The following is a 15,823-nucleotide window of genomic DNA, read 5'->3' as shown; positions in this document are numbered from 1 at the left end:
TCAAGTAGCGCGACTCAGCTTCAGTACAGACGAAGCATTCGTCGGATGGTGTCGTGACGTTGGGAATCGCTCGTATGCTTCTAACATACGAATAGAGATAATCTTGAGACTTTGTCTAGTGAATCGAAGTTTGAGAATTATTATTCAAGTATAAAATAATAACGCGTGATTTTCGTTTATGTTCTTTTGTTAATCGTATATTTATATTTATTACGCGCGTAATATTATAATATTGGAGGGAGGGTAAAGTTGCGGCGCGACTTTTGAGAGTTATAATAGGTTGTTTAAAAGGTATAATATTTAATCGATATAGAGTAATATTTGCTTACATAGATGTTACACGTTAACTCTGTATACTTATGTTTATCTGCAGTACTTATAACGCGCGGTTATTCGGCAGAAATCAAACGCGTAAACTAACAGCAGTTATACAAGTCGTGTCGGGTATTGGGTTTTTATTTTCTCTGACTTTTTGTATTATATATTGTTTGATCTGACTTCGCATCGGCGTGAGTTTTGCTTTGTTATTTTTATTCTTTCATATACGTTTCTTTATTTTTATATAATATTACCAAGGTTTTTTTTTTTTTATTACACTAAATATAATCGAATGTGACAACGTGAATTGTAATTCAAAATTCCAATACGACCCCGCTGTCAACAGTATCGCACAACCAACTTCGTTCTGAACTGTTATGAGACAGAGATTTTGTAAGTATTAAAAAATAAGCAATCTAAAAATATATCACATGATTGAACAATCAATTTCTATATTTGTTGTTGTTGTTGTTATGTTTCTTTTCATTAACGATAATGTGATCGCTGTGTTCTTAATCGACTATTACGGATTATGATCATAGTTAGCGTTCGATAGTATTGTCTGTTTTTTCGTTTTCTCGATATTACTTCTTCTCAAGATACCGACGAGTAACTGAACAATTATGATGCTTTCGCATGCCTGCTTATGGATACTACATAAAAAAAAAAAAAAAATATCCACAACAACTCGCGTGTATATAAACGGGATTATTGACACGCGAAAAGTAATATGGTAATTGAGTCAACCGCGGGTGTTTTTCTGGAAACTTTGAGAACAGAGTGAAGCGGGAAATATCCATACACATGTAATGTATACATATAATTTATCGCTGTTCCGAGACCGTCGAAAATTTACTCGATACGAATACGACGACGGTTATGTCTCTCGTTATTTTTATCAAGCAGTATCTCTTCCAAACACCAACACTGTCAAAAATCCAAATACGCTGCAGTTAAATCGGTTATACACTACAACCGTTTCTTGTCTGACTTGCAATTAGCATGGGAAATAGACCTCCTCTCCCCTCATATAATAATACAATAATGTGCGAAGAATTTTGACAACAGTTTCATTATTTATCGATATATGTATTTTATCACGGATGCAGCAAAGAGCTGTAGCTTGATTTAGATTCGCGCAGTTTTTCACACATGCGAAATGCACGCGGATAGACTTTACGCTTCGTCAAGAATTGTACACACATAATACACTTCTATTTTTCGATTACCAATTACGCATTAATTCACTTCTCGAATAAACGAGATCTCTCAGACTTACGATCAAAAGATCAAAAATATCCTCCCCCCTCCTCCACGATGTTTTTCCCTCTCCACTCAGAACAGGATCCCCGTGCGCAGAACGTGCGTCTCTCTGTTTTGTTATGACGTCGATATACACGACCTGCCCTACGCATAAAGTGCGTACAGGCACACACGGCGATGCAGTATATGGATAAATATACATATATTTATAATATGTATATAATAATGTATGAGATACTTTTTCTTTACAAACTTATTTATCGAATCTCTCGGCCTATGGCAGCATTGACGCTTTTATGGGGTAGATACATACATATATAGTATAGGCATGGCTCTGTGCACAAAGTCAAGATGCTTCTCATCTTGATCTATGTATATGTCATATATTTTATTCCGTTCTGTTCGTCGACTGTCTTGAACTAAGTATACATATCTCGATAATTTATTGACGGGAATGGGTGAAGAAATCTAAACACTCATCTTATGCATTTGGATGATCCTTGTGTATATAATAACAGACAAAATGACTACCTTTATTTAGGGGATCCCCGTTTAATCGCACCTCTATTCGTAATTACTGTTATTATGTTGCTTTATAGCATCCAAGTATTATACCCAAAGTGTATAATTTAGATACTTACCAAATGCTGTTGTATACAATATAATTCTTGAGAATATAATATGAAAATACTGATTCACTCGTATACTTTTGTATCGAAATTTTTGCAATATCGTACCCGTGTACCAGTGTAAATATATACATTGATAATAATACGTAAAATATAATTCACATACGACATGCGTATTACTCGAAGTGCAAGGCGGTAAGGGAAAGCTGTAAGGAAGAGAAAATAATCTTTTTGACTACACGTTTGTTTGGTAGATTCTAACCTTTCTCCGCGTGCGCGTTAACGTTACAGCAGATAGCGTCCGGCGTTATCGTAAAATTACGCGTCTCAGTATTTATCTCTCAAAGAATCGACGATTTTGTTGAACCCTATCGTCTGTACACGATGAACTTAGCAATTGGGCCCTAATATCAATCGGCCTAATTATGGTATTGTAATATTGGAAAATGTCCTCATGACGTCAGAGTCTGATCATCGGCGCCATTTTGTCACCACATAACCTAAGTTTTTAATTTTAATGGAGGCAAATCGTAATTCTTTGGCTTTTAAATCACTCATGTCACATAAATTAAGTAATCACAATTAATGATATACCTGTTTCATTATCCAAACGCGAAAAATAACGATCAACGCTCAGCAGTCAGCCTGGTTGCAGTAGTTTGATTTTTTCCCACCAGATGTCACGCTGCAAAGTAACAATTCGAATATAACCTCAATTTTCGATACATGGTATTGCATACCATACACGCATATAATATAGATATATAATGTAATGGTCGGATTACGTTGCAGCGATAATCCAGAGAATCTTGAGCTGCGATTAGTGCTAATTGCCGTTATGATATTATTACAACAAACACATTTATCAAAAACGGTTTGTTGTATTTGCCCATTCGGCAAATACATAGCATTATATACTTTAGATGTATGTATGGTACGTAGCTCTTGTGCAGGATAAACCTATCGATTGGTGTTTCGGTTTCAGAAATTTGGGGGCGTCCCCTTATATATTTTCATCTCCCCTCGTCGTCTTTCCCTACTGTAACAGCAGCACTGATCGTGAGCACGCTGCAGCACCAGGGTGAATTGTATTTCTGTTACAAAAATAACTTGTAAAGCTTTCTTTGCCCATACATTATATCCTATATGTAACCTATGTGCTTCGAGAACTCCGAGGATGGTCCGTATCATCTATTTTCGCTTGAGAAAAACTGAACCAGTTTTATCTTTGAATGTGTATACTACAAGTAATTTTATAAAAAAAAAAGATTTTTTTCCACGGTTTTTCCGTTCGTCGGTGCTTGTATTTGTCCTTTCAAGGTGGATATCGAATCTCTAAGCCTCGTTGTCGAAATCTGTACAGTAGGAAAACAAAAAACTCAATCTGGGCTCACGTCAGTGTGAAGCTTCTTTTTTTTTTTCATTTTGTTCAAAATTATTCGTAGTCGCGTATATACCGTAGATTTAAGATTGTCCGTGTCGTCGTCTGCTATGCACGTGAAATAGATAATAGCTGACATCGTTGGCCTTGAAACGGCTATAATATACCTAATCCAGCACGTTTTGTGTACAAATCGCACAGCATCGAAAATGCATATGAAAATGCAGTATACTAGGTGGGACTATATCATCAAAGATGTGTTGCCACGGTGAAAGAGAAGAGAAAAAATGCATGCGAAGGTAGCTGCTTCGAATGACTGTACGGAAAATACTCGGCCGGTCGTGATTGATGCATCTCTTTGCCAGGCCCAATCCTCCATTCCGACCTAGACCTGACCTGGGATACCGGGCAAAGCCGAAAAGGACCGCGAGGTCCTCACTATGTGCCTGCAGTAAGGAAGAAGGCCCGCAAATACGGGTGGCCTTTAGGTGGCCTTTAGGCTTGTTCCAGGAAATGCGGTCCTCTCTCATCGTCGGTTAAGCTTCTCGCTCTCTTTCTCTCTCTTACACACACCAAGCATTTTCTTCTCTTCTCTTCTCCATCCATGTTGGGGGTTTCACATCCCTATTCCTATCTCATTCTAGGCAACAACTGCAGCGTAGTACTGCTGCTGCAGTAAATATCTGTCCAACAAATGTTCTCGAAACGCTGCATGCATTCCGGAAAACCAGATTCTGGACTAGGCGTCCTTGTACTATAATGTACATACAATATATACTTTTATACTCGCGTTATAGTTTCAAAGTCAACAAATTTTTTTTTAACCCTGAGATATATGGGGTTGAAGTTAGTAACGATATTGTAGTAATAGTAAATGCATCTTAGGAGTATACGTTATTTCATGAAACTAAAATTTGGGAACGTTTTATCGAACGTATTATCGTGATTCAAGTTTATAGTATAATAATGTTATTTCGTAATTTCAGGAATTTTTTGAGATGCGGTAAATTGTATTTTGAAATAATATATACATATATTTTGAAAACTTGATTACCTTAGAGTCATTATAAATTTATAAAGTAGTGATTCTTCGTTACTAACTTCAGTCTCTTATTGTTATTTCGCAGCTTAAGAATAGTCTGGAATTCCGTAAACCGTGATAAAGCAAAATATGATAATATTTTGTGAACCTGTACTTCTTCAAAGTCAATATAAAATTCTAAAATAGTGTTCATTTTCCATATTGTTCCGTGATACGTTGGCTTTAGCAAGTTCAACCTCACGAGGATATTATATACCTAAAGCTCAGTTGGATATTTAACGGACATGATAACAGACGAATGATGATGAGCGATGAGTCAATCGCAGATGAAAAGGTATTGTGAAGACCAGATAGAAGGGGGAAAATATTAAAAATTACACATAATTATTGTCGTACGACTGAATACGATATTGCACGACATCGTTTTAACATCATCGCATATTGTTGGTAAGTCTACTGTCTACAATTAATTGTGGATTTCATATTTATCGCTCTACGATTTTACTCCTGAACCTTCGATACGTCGCAAAGTTAGCTGGACTGATACGAGTTCGATGGTAAATCCTACGCATTGCCGAACTTTCAATTAATTAGTAGACGATTATTGTGATCGGCTGGCTAAAAGAAAAAAGCAGTTGTGTGACTTTTGAACGTTAAGGTAACGAAATATCAAGTAAAAAATCATTATTGCGCAACTTTAGAATAGTTTTGAAGGAGTTGGCTTTTCAATATAAGAGTATTTTTTTTTTTTATCATGATTTTTTAAATCTCTGACATTGCTAAAGGTGCGAAGTAACGATTTCTCTTAAACATGCATCGTTACAGTGACGATACTAACTTCATCCTCATCGTTGCGATGCGACTTTTCTCATACAATCTCGCTCAGAACCTTGTATACCTTTTTCCGCATGGAAAAAAAGCATTTCTCAGTTCGAAATACGGTTATTGATTTTTAAAAGATCCCTCAAGCTCCACGGACCCTACCAGACCCAAGGCTTGGGCCCGTCCCGTACCAAAAACCCAGTTTCAATTGTTTTCCTAGCCCTGCAACTTGTCACGAACCTGGGACCGTGGCCCAATCCAGATTGTAAAGCAGGGTGAACGAGTTTTTCGTCCCGGGACCCGGAATTTCTAATTTCACCTTGCATTAATTTACATTCGGAATCATCCCCGTACCCATAAATGTACTGTCCAGATACTATACTCGTACTATAGTATGCACCTCAGGGCTGCCAGTATGCAACTAATGACATTGTTTTGCTACTATATTTCACACTCGCTACTATTTTCTTCTATTTTTAACCAGTTGTCTCTATTTGACAACTGGAGAAGGCAAAAATTTTGCTCTTAGCATCAACGTGTCCCCCAAAATGTCTGGATTCCTCTGCATAGGACGAGGTTGACGTTAGTAACGTTATCGTAACGAAACATTGAGGAAAAAAATCATCATTTTCTTAATCTTACAATGATTTCGAAGGAACTAAGATTTCGAAATATGAGTGTGTTTTGTTTTATTACGGTTTACCGAATTTCAGACAATTCAAAAATGGGGAAATAACGGTTTTTCCGCAGCATGAATCGTCGCGATAACGTTACTATTAACTTGAATATGATTCTGTTTCATCTCAAATCGCCCAACAGAGTCAGAACAGAAGGGTCAAAAGACTTGTAAAAAATACATATGATTTTTTGGCAAATTTGAGGAGACCCATATTCTGTTATTCTGCTCCAAAAAAATTTCGCAAGTTAATGGAAAATGTTAAAACAATGAAAGGAATACAAAAGATTCACCTTCCGAATAAATGATATAAAAACGAACCGTACTTTCGCTGCAAGAACAAGTCAACAACCGTGGGTTGTAGGAGCAACAATTTGCATGAATTGTCGATGTTATGAGATAACTCAAACAGAATTATATTTAAACTCTTGTTTCATTGTACGTGGGGTATTCATGTTTTGTTTGAGGCAGGTACAGTCTTATTTTCTGCCGGATTTTCCGTACTTTCACTCCCTACTTGTTTCTTCGTAATACACGTATTACACAGAAAGAAACAATGTACGTTGAATAACTCCGGCAATTTACAATCGATCCTCCTTAACTCGAGATCTTCTGAACGAAGAAAAAAAAAACTCATATTCTGAGAAAAAAATTACTGGAGTCAGTTTATTTTGCTTCAAAAGTTATGGCATTTAAAACGAAACTAAATTTCGTTTCACAGAGAGAGGAAATTTTTTGAAAGCTACATGGCGGAATATGGGTTCCCTCTAATTTTCCAAACTATCATATATATTTTTTTCAAGTCGTTTGACTTTTTCGTCTAAAAATTTTCAGGCGATTTGAGGTCGGACTGGCCTATACTACTTTTTCAAGACTCCAATATTTATAAATTGTTAAAGAATGGACTCTCGTTTGGTTGAAGATGCAATTTGTCACTATTTTAGCAACTATATTGTATGCTAGATGCCACTAATATAAATATTTTTTAGGACTTCAGTCACTTGAAGCCCTGGTATTTAAACTTCAGCAACGTTCCAGTTTTGTTTGACCTTCCATTGTCATTATAGTCGCCATACTTGCCATATTCAAAAGTGTTTCGCTTCAATCTTGTAAACAAATTTCATCCGAAATGAATTTGACAGAAATTTTAGAAACAAGAACTTTGTTGTTCGTTTTCTTAGAAAACTCCTGAAAATTTTGTTATTTTTCTTTCCAGATTCAATTTCGAGTTGAGGAAGCAGCTAATAAGGTCTTTGAACAGGACCTAGAGCATGATGTCCTGTCTAAGCAATCCAAGTCCCACAGGAACATATTCTTCTGGGAGTAGTACTCACTCGCATCGCAGATCACCGTTGAATCTGGAATCTTCAAGCGTGGACTCGATAATAAGCTCATTTCTTCGAGTGGTCACCGGTGAGCTCTGTGGCAACTACGATGAGCATTCGTCTTCCAGAAATGTTCCACCAGCGGCGGCAAGGTGTCAAGATTGCAGGGAACCTCTTTGCGAGGCATGTGTGACGGCTCACCAGAGGGTACAAATTGATTAACACTGTCGTCTGTGTGCTTTTAACGTTTTTTAGCTCATGCTAAAACACACTGTCGGACTTTGATGGGAGAATAAATGTATCAATGGAAAATCTTTTTTCTATCCAAAGGTTCGTCTGACATGCAATCATAGAATTGAACGATACGTAGGAAGCAATACACCAAGTCCACCGTCAGCTCCTGCCTCTTGCTCACCCCCAACATCAACTTCCTTCTATTGCGATACACACCACGAAGCTCAAATATTTTACTGCGAAACTTGTGGATTGCCTTCGTGTGAAGAATGTGGAATCAAGGATCACAGGGGTCATGTTGTGCTTTACTTGGTGGAGGCTGTCGGAAGTGCTGGCGTTATGGCGATGCAAGTCTTGGGTGAAGCTAGAATTGGTATTGCAGCAGTTAGAGAAGATTTGGATGCGGTGCAAGTAATGTCTTATCTCGTTCAATCCCAGCGCATGTCTTAACAAAGTGGTTTGGCTGAATAGTTTGATACCACAGTTCTGTATCATAAAAAAATACACAGTTGTTATCTGTTTTTCTATGATTCAGATTGCTGCCGAAGGTGTGGAGCAGAAGGCGCGTCAGGCAGCATCTGAAGTGAGAACAGCAGTGCGTAGATTGGCTTCTGCATTAGAAGAAAGAGAAAGGGAATTGCTGGCTAAAGTTGAGAGAGCAAGGCTGATGAAAGGGGCAGCACTTCAGGCTAGAGCAGATGCTTTGAAAACAGCATTGACGCGACTAACGATGACTGCTGAGACACTCAGCGACGCAATGGATACAAATGTGACAACTAATCCGGTCGAACTTTTGCGTATCAAGGAACGAGCTGCCACAGAGGCTAGTTCTTTTTTCTTCGTATTTAGCAATATGTAAATCGTTATTATGAGAAAATTTGATATCTTAGCTATTTGCCAATCATATGCGGTCAATTAAAGGTAGTGAACATTTTGTACATCTAGAAGGTGCAATTGCTCATTCTAATATCTTTGTCTATAAGGTCAGATAATGAATTACTAAAATCTACTTATATCTGTGTTCAGGTGGTTCAAATTCGTCAAGGTCAAAATGCTTTACCACCCAGGGAAGAAGACTGGATATCATTCATAGGTCCAGACATGACTATTTTACATGCAATTGCCTCCATGGGATCAGTGGTTCTTGTAAATCCAGGTCCGGTAGGAGATCGTCGAGCTGTTAGAGGTCGTATGGCGCTGGAAGACAACCCCAACACCAATAATGGAACGGCAATCAACTTTCCACCGAGTGCCACACCTCGTGGAAGACCTGTGCTAGGCAATGTTTTTCCCATATCCGTGAGAACCAGCCACATTTTCAATCCAATGGGATTCAAGCCAGTTTCTGTTTGGGGTTCAGAAGGGGACAACGACGGAGAGTTATGCAGACCTTGGGGTGTATGCTGCGACAAGGGTGGTCATATCATCGTAGCAGACAGATCGAACAATCGTATTCAAATTTTCAGACAAGATGGTACCTTTGTAAGAAAATTTGGTACCCAAGGCTCCGGTCCGAGTCAATTTGATCGACCCGCAGGTGTAGCTGTAGATGCGCGAGGCCACATTGTGGTTGCTGACAAAGATAATCATAGAATCCAAATTTTTACCTTAGAAGGAATATTTCTGCTAAGCTTTGGTGAAAAGGGTAGTAAGAGTGGCCAATTTAATTACCCTTGGGATGTGGCTGTTAATTCGGAAGGCCAAATAGCGGTATCTGACACACGGAATCATCGCGTTCAATTATTCACATCCGAAGGTACGTTTTTGAGAAAGTATGGATTTGAAGGGTGTGCTGGACTTTGGAAGCACTTTGATTCTCCTCGAGGTGTTGCCTTCAGTCCGGAGGGCTGCGTTGTTGTTACAGACTTTAATAATCACAGACTAGTCGTGATTGAGCCTGACTTTGTGAATGCAAGGTTCTTGGGTGGAGAAGGTACTGGCTTGAAACAATTCCTGAGACCACAGGGTGTGGCTATAGATGACGATGGGCATATCGTAGTTGCAGATTCAAGGAATCATAGAATACAGGTATTTGAGCCGTCAGGAGGCTTATTGTGGAAGTTAGGAAGCCCGGGCAAAGCACCGGGTGAGCTCGATAGACCTTCGGGTGTAGCACTAACACCTAGTGGAAAAATAGTTGTAGTCGACTTTGGTAATAACAGAATTCAAGTATTTTAGATTTTAAGAAGCAAATCCAACACCGTTACAAAACTACATAACTCAGAAATCAAGGTCAATCGCTTTATACGTGTTTAGCAAGGAGTACATAGTGTGTATTTACGAGATCTTTTTTTCGAGTGACGTTAGGCATATATATACATGTATGGGAGTGAAGTTTGAGAACTGATTCTGCAATATCTATGACACGCAATTAAAGGTAAAATCATCCTCAAGTTATTTCTGCTATCATCTTATTATGCAAATGGAATAGCGCTTTATAACAGGCAGATGGTGGAAATAAACTCGAATCTAAAATAAATTTCCAAGCGTTTCAACAGTCGTCATGCTGCAATTACAAAGCTGCAGATTAATGGCAGCTCTAAAATTATTTCACGTCTATCTTAAACTATATAAAGTGAAGACAAGATTACGTTATATTCTTGAACCGTAAACCCAAGTTTAACAAGGTATATTGCAGCACAATTGAAGTATTTTATTTGCAAATAGTATTGAAAGAATATATTAATTGAGTAAATATAGTATTCAGATAACAAATCTGATGGATGATTGTCGATGATTGCTCGAGACATTGCGGACTTATGCAAGGTTTTTTTTTACAAATCTTAAGAAACGTGTAATGCAATTACAACTTGTTATAATATAATTTTAAATGATATACTGATCAAAGGCAGTATTGATGAAACGTCGCACAAAGATTTTTAAATATTATGATAGGCTTTATTGTTACTGTGTATTCCTTATAAATTTAACCTGACAAAACAACTAAGAACGAAGTCAAATAGAAATTAGACCGCGTCTACCTCACTACAAACAAAAGTACCATATAATTCACACAGTCGATGATTTTCCAAGTTTCGTATATATGTCTGATAACAATTCCCAGAAATTTTTATCACTGTTTGACAAGACTTTATGATGATGCATAATGTCTTATTTTCCAAAAATATAGGACTGGTAAGATACTTTATAATAATATTAATAATAATAACGATAATAATAACAATAATAATGACAACGGTAATTGATATCTTAGAATTTAACCAAGTTACAGTCAGTTGGATGACAAAAGATTGACTTAAAATCATGAGTGTGCTAATATCATGACAGCAAAACTGAAAATAACTTTTAACATTAGCGTGTTATGTGTCAGGATTGCAGAACTAAAATCAAATAATCTATCCAAAGTTAGCGAAATGCTTAAAAGTGAAAAAAAGTGTACAATTAATGAATGTGATTATGTTTAAATTTGAAAAGAAACTACAAAAAAAGTGAAAGGGATATTTTTTTTTTAATCAAAATAGAACCGACTGACACTCAAGTCCCTGTATGCGCTAGGCTATAATTACAGTAGAAAGAAATTAAGGATATTGTTTTTGGTATGTGATTGATACTATACTTTGCACAATTCTCTATTCTTTTTAATCCGTTAATGGCAAGAATGAATGCATCGTCCAGAGAGGCCTTATGAATGAAAAGAGGGGAAGGTGATGGTGTAATTAAATTTGAACCAAATGTCGATTGAAGCAGCCCTTATTTATTTAACTAATACTATAAACTCTCATATTACTTTAACACTAATTCCAAACGTACCTGCTAATCTTAAAACAAATTTCATTTTATATAATATTGAGTATAAACAGCATTACTTAGCTTAAAAATAGTCCCGGACAACAGCTTATTTATCCTTTTTTCCCCATTACCTTGGGTTGTAGAAAAAGGGAAAGAGAAAAGAAATGAGGGTAAAAATATTTACATAGAATACATTTTGTGTGACTAAATGGGTTGATTTTTAATTTGTTTAATGACGGGTTTTTTTATTTCCCTCTTCAAATATGGTGCCACTATATACGTATACGTAAGAATTAATCGCATATGAACTTCACAAATTTTAATAATTTGCTTTTTGTTAGATAAACTGTTTATTTTTATGCATACAGGGCAAGGTTTATTATTAGTATTCGTGTAATAGAAAGTAATGGCTTGTATGGAAATAACGAATTCTATCAGCAATTGGTCGTTTTGTAGTTTAGGTATTTAAAAAGAGTGAACTAAGTTGTAATAAATATTGATTGCACACACCAGTAAGACTGATTGAAGACTGATGCAAAGAATTATGTTGTATGTTGTCCAAAAAGAGAATCGAAAATATATAACGATATTGATAGTCTACTGTCCTAGAGAATTTCCATGTCTTTTTGATCTTCTTTAGGGGTAATTTCATTTGGGTGAATGTAATTAATCTAGTTTTACTCCAAAAACTACGTCTGTGTATATATTATAACACACACACACACACACACACACATACACACGTAATTATGTGTACAGCCAAAGTGTCGCTATTAGAGTGAAAAGTGAGAAGTAAGAATAGATGTTAGAAGCAAATTTTGAAATAAGTCTGTGCTATCCTTTTTTCAAACATTGAATATTAACAATATCACCTATTGCTTAATTATTTTACAGTTATAAACTATTACTCAAAATATTGAAATTTTGAAATGTAGACAATATTTCAAATTGTGGGAAAAAAATTTAGAGAATTTAGAGTGGTCTCAGGTGGTAGAGAATAGTATTTTCAATTATTTAAACAATTGCACGTAATCTAAGCCAGCTATAAGATATTTAAATATGTTAAACTTTTAGATGAAAGTTTGGTAACATATAATGCAGGGTGTGCTGTATAACGTGGCTATAATTTTTCTTTCGGAATTTCGTAGTCCCAGAACGTAGTTAAGACGAAAAATTGTTGATTTAATTATGTTTCCTATAAATTTAAGGAAACAACCGTTGCTTCCGAAATGCATGAAAAGAAAGTAAAAAATACTAACGGGAACCATAGAACTCGGTATCCCTATGATCGGAATTCTATTTTGGATTCAACAAGCATTTACGATTTTGGTGTAAAAACGGAATCATTCGGCATAAATCATACTTAAAATCAGGAGTAACTGTGTAACGCTTCCAGTGTATTTGTTTTCTTACTGTACCATATCTGCTCTTTATATGCAGAATTAGTTCAACTTCGCGGTATTGGCCGATTTTCCTGATAAATTATGGATAAAATACCCGAAAGTTGCAACTTACATTTGTACGAAATTAAGTGTTTATCGTAAAGGGTAATTTTAATTTAAATTCAGGTCTTACTGATTATTTGATACTGAATTACTCTAATGCTAGACTTTTTGCCCAGATAATGAAATTTAATCGTAATAAGTTTGGTAATTGCTAACTCTCCGTAGAGAGACTGGATGAAAAAATGACCGAGTGAGAAACTTAGATATTCTACACAGTGCTAAGAAATTTAATCATACGCAAACCTTTTGTTAAAATCAAACTTGATCTCAGGGTTTATTTGCTCATGGAATAGTGGTGATTCTATTAAAATATCTTTAAGCGCATAGAATAACATGGATTCGTGATTATGTATTTGTAACATTTAATAACCAAATTCGCTTGTAAGTACCCAGAATTTAGTACAAAAAAGCAATACCTCAGACCGACTATTTTCAAAATACTAAAATTTCATTCTCTTAACGAGTGTAAATGATGTAGTGCTTAACGTTTATCAATCTGTGTTGGTCTATGCTAAAAGTATAATATTTTGTTTGAATTTTTACCGTAAAATACGAATAATGTTACCATATGCATGTTTCAATTATTTACACGCGCAATCAAATAGAAAGTGAAGTACGTGTGTACGTGTAAGTAATGCTTACAATATTTTTATTTACCTCTGTTACAGAGTAAAAAAATGTCATAACGTGACATAAGAATGTATTTATTGAGTGATCTGAATATTCATAACTGTGAAATTCCACTGACAATTCCGAACGTTTTACTGCTCATTTACTGGGACAAAAACTAAAAATTGAAACTATTAATTTCTGTTCCATTATTTCCAACAATTTTATACAGTTATTGTAACTAAATTCATACTCGAGTCAAACATTGCTGCAGTATGGCAAACGTTAGTTTTCCATTTTTTGGGGCCGACCTTTCAACGCTGTGGTGTATAAAATTTTATCAACAATTATAATTTACACAATTGCAAATGGTATGATGTGTTTTTGCAAATTTTATTTTTTACTCAATTACATTTACTTGAGAACCTGGAAAAGTAACATGTGCAATAGACATTGTTTAAACTATACATATTTGCCATACCATTAAAACTGAAGTAATGCTTATTGGGAATTAATGAAAAATGGAATATAAGACCAGGTGTATCGCACTATATGACTAGGCTTACGTTATGAAATTCAGTAATTTCTTGAAAAGTTCCCCTGTTACTCATTTGCATTTGTATAATAATTGGAATTTTTGCATGACTCTTTTCCTTTTCGAAGTTTCAATTTAATATTTTGAATGGATGAAGGAATATAATTTTTATTAATGGACATTAACGGAGATTCTGAAAGGTTTCACACTCGCCGCTTGATTAGCATACAATGATTCCCAAATGCTGTATATGAAAATATTCATACAGTATTAAATCGATGTACAATAATGTACCCATTGAACACAAGTCTAAAATTACGGGAATAGGTGGAAACATTGTACGAGAGTGATTTAAATGCCGCGTAGAAAATTAAGTTGTGATTGGAAATTTAGATACGATAAAACGGTACATAACGCCATAATATATCCCGCATTTGTATTATAATCGATATAAATTTTTGTCAATTTTTCGCTCCATTAAAATGAAGCCAATACAGTCAGAAAAAAAAGTATAAAATGAAACAATGCAAGTAAATTTATTTGTCAAGTGCAAGCTATATAATTATTGTTGATGAAGCAAGTCTTATAAAAGTGTGCGTTTTTGTGTGTAATGATGATTCTGTTTTATTTTAGTGCAAGGAAAAAGACATGATTTTAAATCAAGTGAAAGTTGTAATTATTGTAATAAATGATATATATCTCCAAGCAATAATTACTTGCGCAGAAAATAAATAATGAATATTTTGATGCTATTCGTGTCAAGTTTAAAATTTGGTTTTTAACAATAACAATATATATTGATGGAAATTTTAAACAATCCAGATCATGGTGTGAGTTACCCATTTATAATATTATTGAAACTTATGCTAATAATTAATACTACGATGAATATGGAGCCTAATATTAGTTGAGAATTTACACTTCATGTATATCATCCATATTACGATGTGTAAGATGTGAAAAATAAAGTTCCTAATTTCTTTGAACCATTGTTTACGACCCTCAGATTACTTATGTTGTATTGTATTCAATATACCTTATTTAATATACCATTTAACACATGAAATATTTACAATTTAATGATGTAAAAATAACGCCATATACGTATCCAAAAGTGATCAGGGCAGTTCCAATGGCACACGCAATTTGAAAATAAATTCATAAACCCTCTAGGCGTTTGAGATTGATTTTACTTTAGGGGGAAAAAATCACCCCTGGAGAAGTTGCAGATTTTTTATAGCATTTTTTTTTTGTCAAACTTCGAACGGAACTGAGTATTTAATTTTAACGAAATTTTATTATCTGACCTCCCGTTTTTTCACTGTTTGTTATTTTTTTTTTAGCAAAGGTCGTTTAAAAAAAATTCGTAACTCTAAACCCTTCGATTCAAAACACTGACAAAATTGAAAGTTTTCTTTCGGGCTATAATAGAATTCCGAAAAAAGTTTAGAACTAAATCTGAACAAATGAGGTCAAGCGTAGGTCGAATTCAACTTAATTAATTATGACGTTCGAAGAGACTGAAGTATTATAATTGAAATATTTGCTCTGCGCGATTGTGTGCCTGAAAAATAGTGAAAATAATAAAATAGTAAATGATTATAGTTAGGCCGCCTTGGTGCTAAATTCACATCGCAAAAAACAATACTTCAACAATGTTCAACAGTTAATTGTAAAGGTCATCGGTGCATGAAGAGAATCATTACATAACGGAACGGGTCTATTATAAATAGT

General features: G+C 35.2%; 2 protein-coding genes across 4 annotated transcripts in view; one reads left to right on the top strand and one right to left on the bottom strand.

The window, feature by feature from the left end:
* The first annotated feature begins 376 nt into the window (after positions 1-376).
* LOC124410647 (E3 ubiquitin-protein ligase TRIM71-like) lies at positions 377-11,144 on the top strand. Of its 3 annotated transcripts, XM_046889167.1 has the most exons (6): positions 377-509; positions 665-711; positions 7,348-7,663; positions 7,787-8,101; positions 8,226-8,513; positions 8,717-11,144. In XM_046889167.1, the coding sequence occupies exons 3-6, from the start codon at positions 7,403-7,405 to the stop codon at positions 9,866-9,868; spliced, it is 2,016 nt and encodes a 671-aa protein (XP_046745123.1). In that variant the 5' UTR covers positions 377-509; positions 665-711; positions 7,348-7,402; the 3' UTR covers positions 9,869-11,144. The 3 variants fall into 3 exon arrangements, with proteins under 3 accessions (XP_046745123.1, XP_046745126.1, XP_046745124.1); XM_046889170.1 differs by lacking the exon at positions 665-711 and having other exon boundaries at positions 417-509; XM_046889168.1 differs by lacking the exon at positions 377-509 and having other exon boundaries at positions 648-711.
* Positions 11,145-14,003: 2,859 nt separating this feature from the next.
* Positions 14,004-15,823, bottom strand: part of LOC124410649 (leucine-rich repeat-containing protein 15-like) — a 67,371-nt gene continuing 65,551 nt past the window's right edge. Inside the window, exon 5 of the transcript XR_006929612.1 lies at positions 14,004-14,016. The gene's annotated coding sequence lies outside the window, so the exon portion shown is untranslated. The remainder of the gene's footprint in view (positions 14,017-15,823) is intronic.

The sequence above is a fragment of the Diprion similis genome, chromosome 9, assembly GCF_021155765.1.
Source record: "Diprion similis isolate iyDipSimi1 chromosome 9, iyDipSimi1.1, whole genome shotgun sequence".
NCBI classification, from domain to species: Eukaryota; Metazoa; Arthropoda; class Insecta; order Hymenoptera; family Diprionidae; genus Diprion; species Diprion similis.
Note: the sequence above shows the minus strand (reverse complement) of the source record. Positions and strands in the feature narration are given on the sequence as shown.

Coding starts and splice junctions, on each gene's coding strand:
- LOC124410647 (XM_046889167.1), top strand. CDS start 7,403: ATGATGTCCTGTCTAAGCAATCCAAGTCCCACAGGAACATATTCTTCT. Junction 7,664..7,786: donor GTGTGACGGCTCACCAGAGG/GTACAAATTGAT, acceptor TTCTATCCAAAG/GTTCGTCTGACATGCAATCA. Junction 8,102..8,225: donor AAGATTTGGATGCGGTGCAA/GTAATGTCTTAT, acceptor TCTATGATTCAG/ATTGCTGCCGAAGGTGTGGA.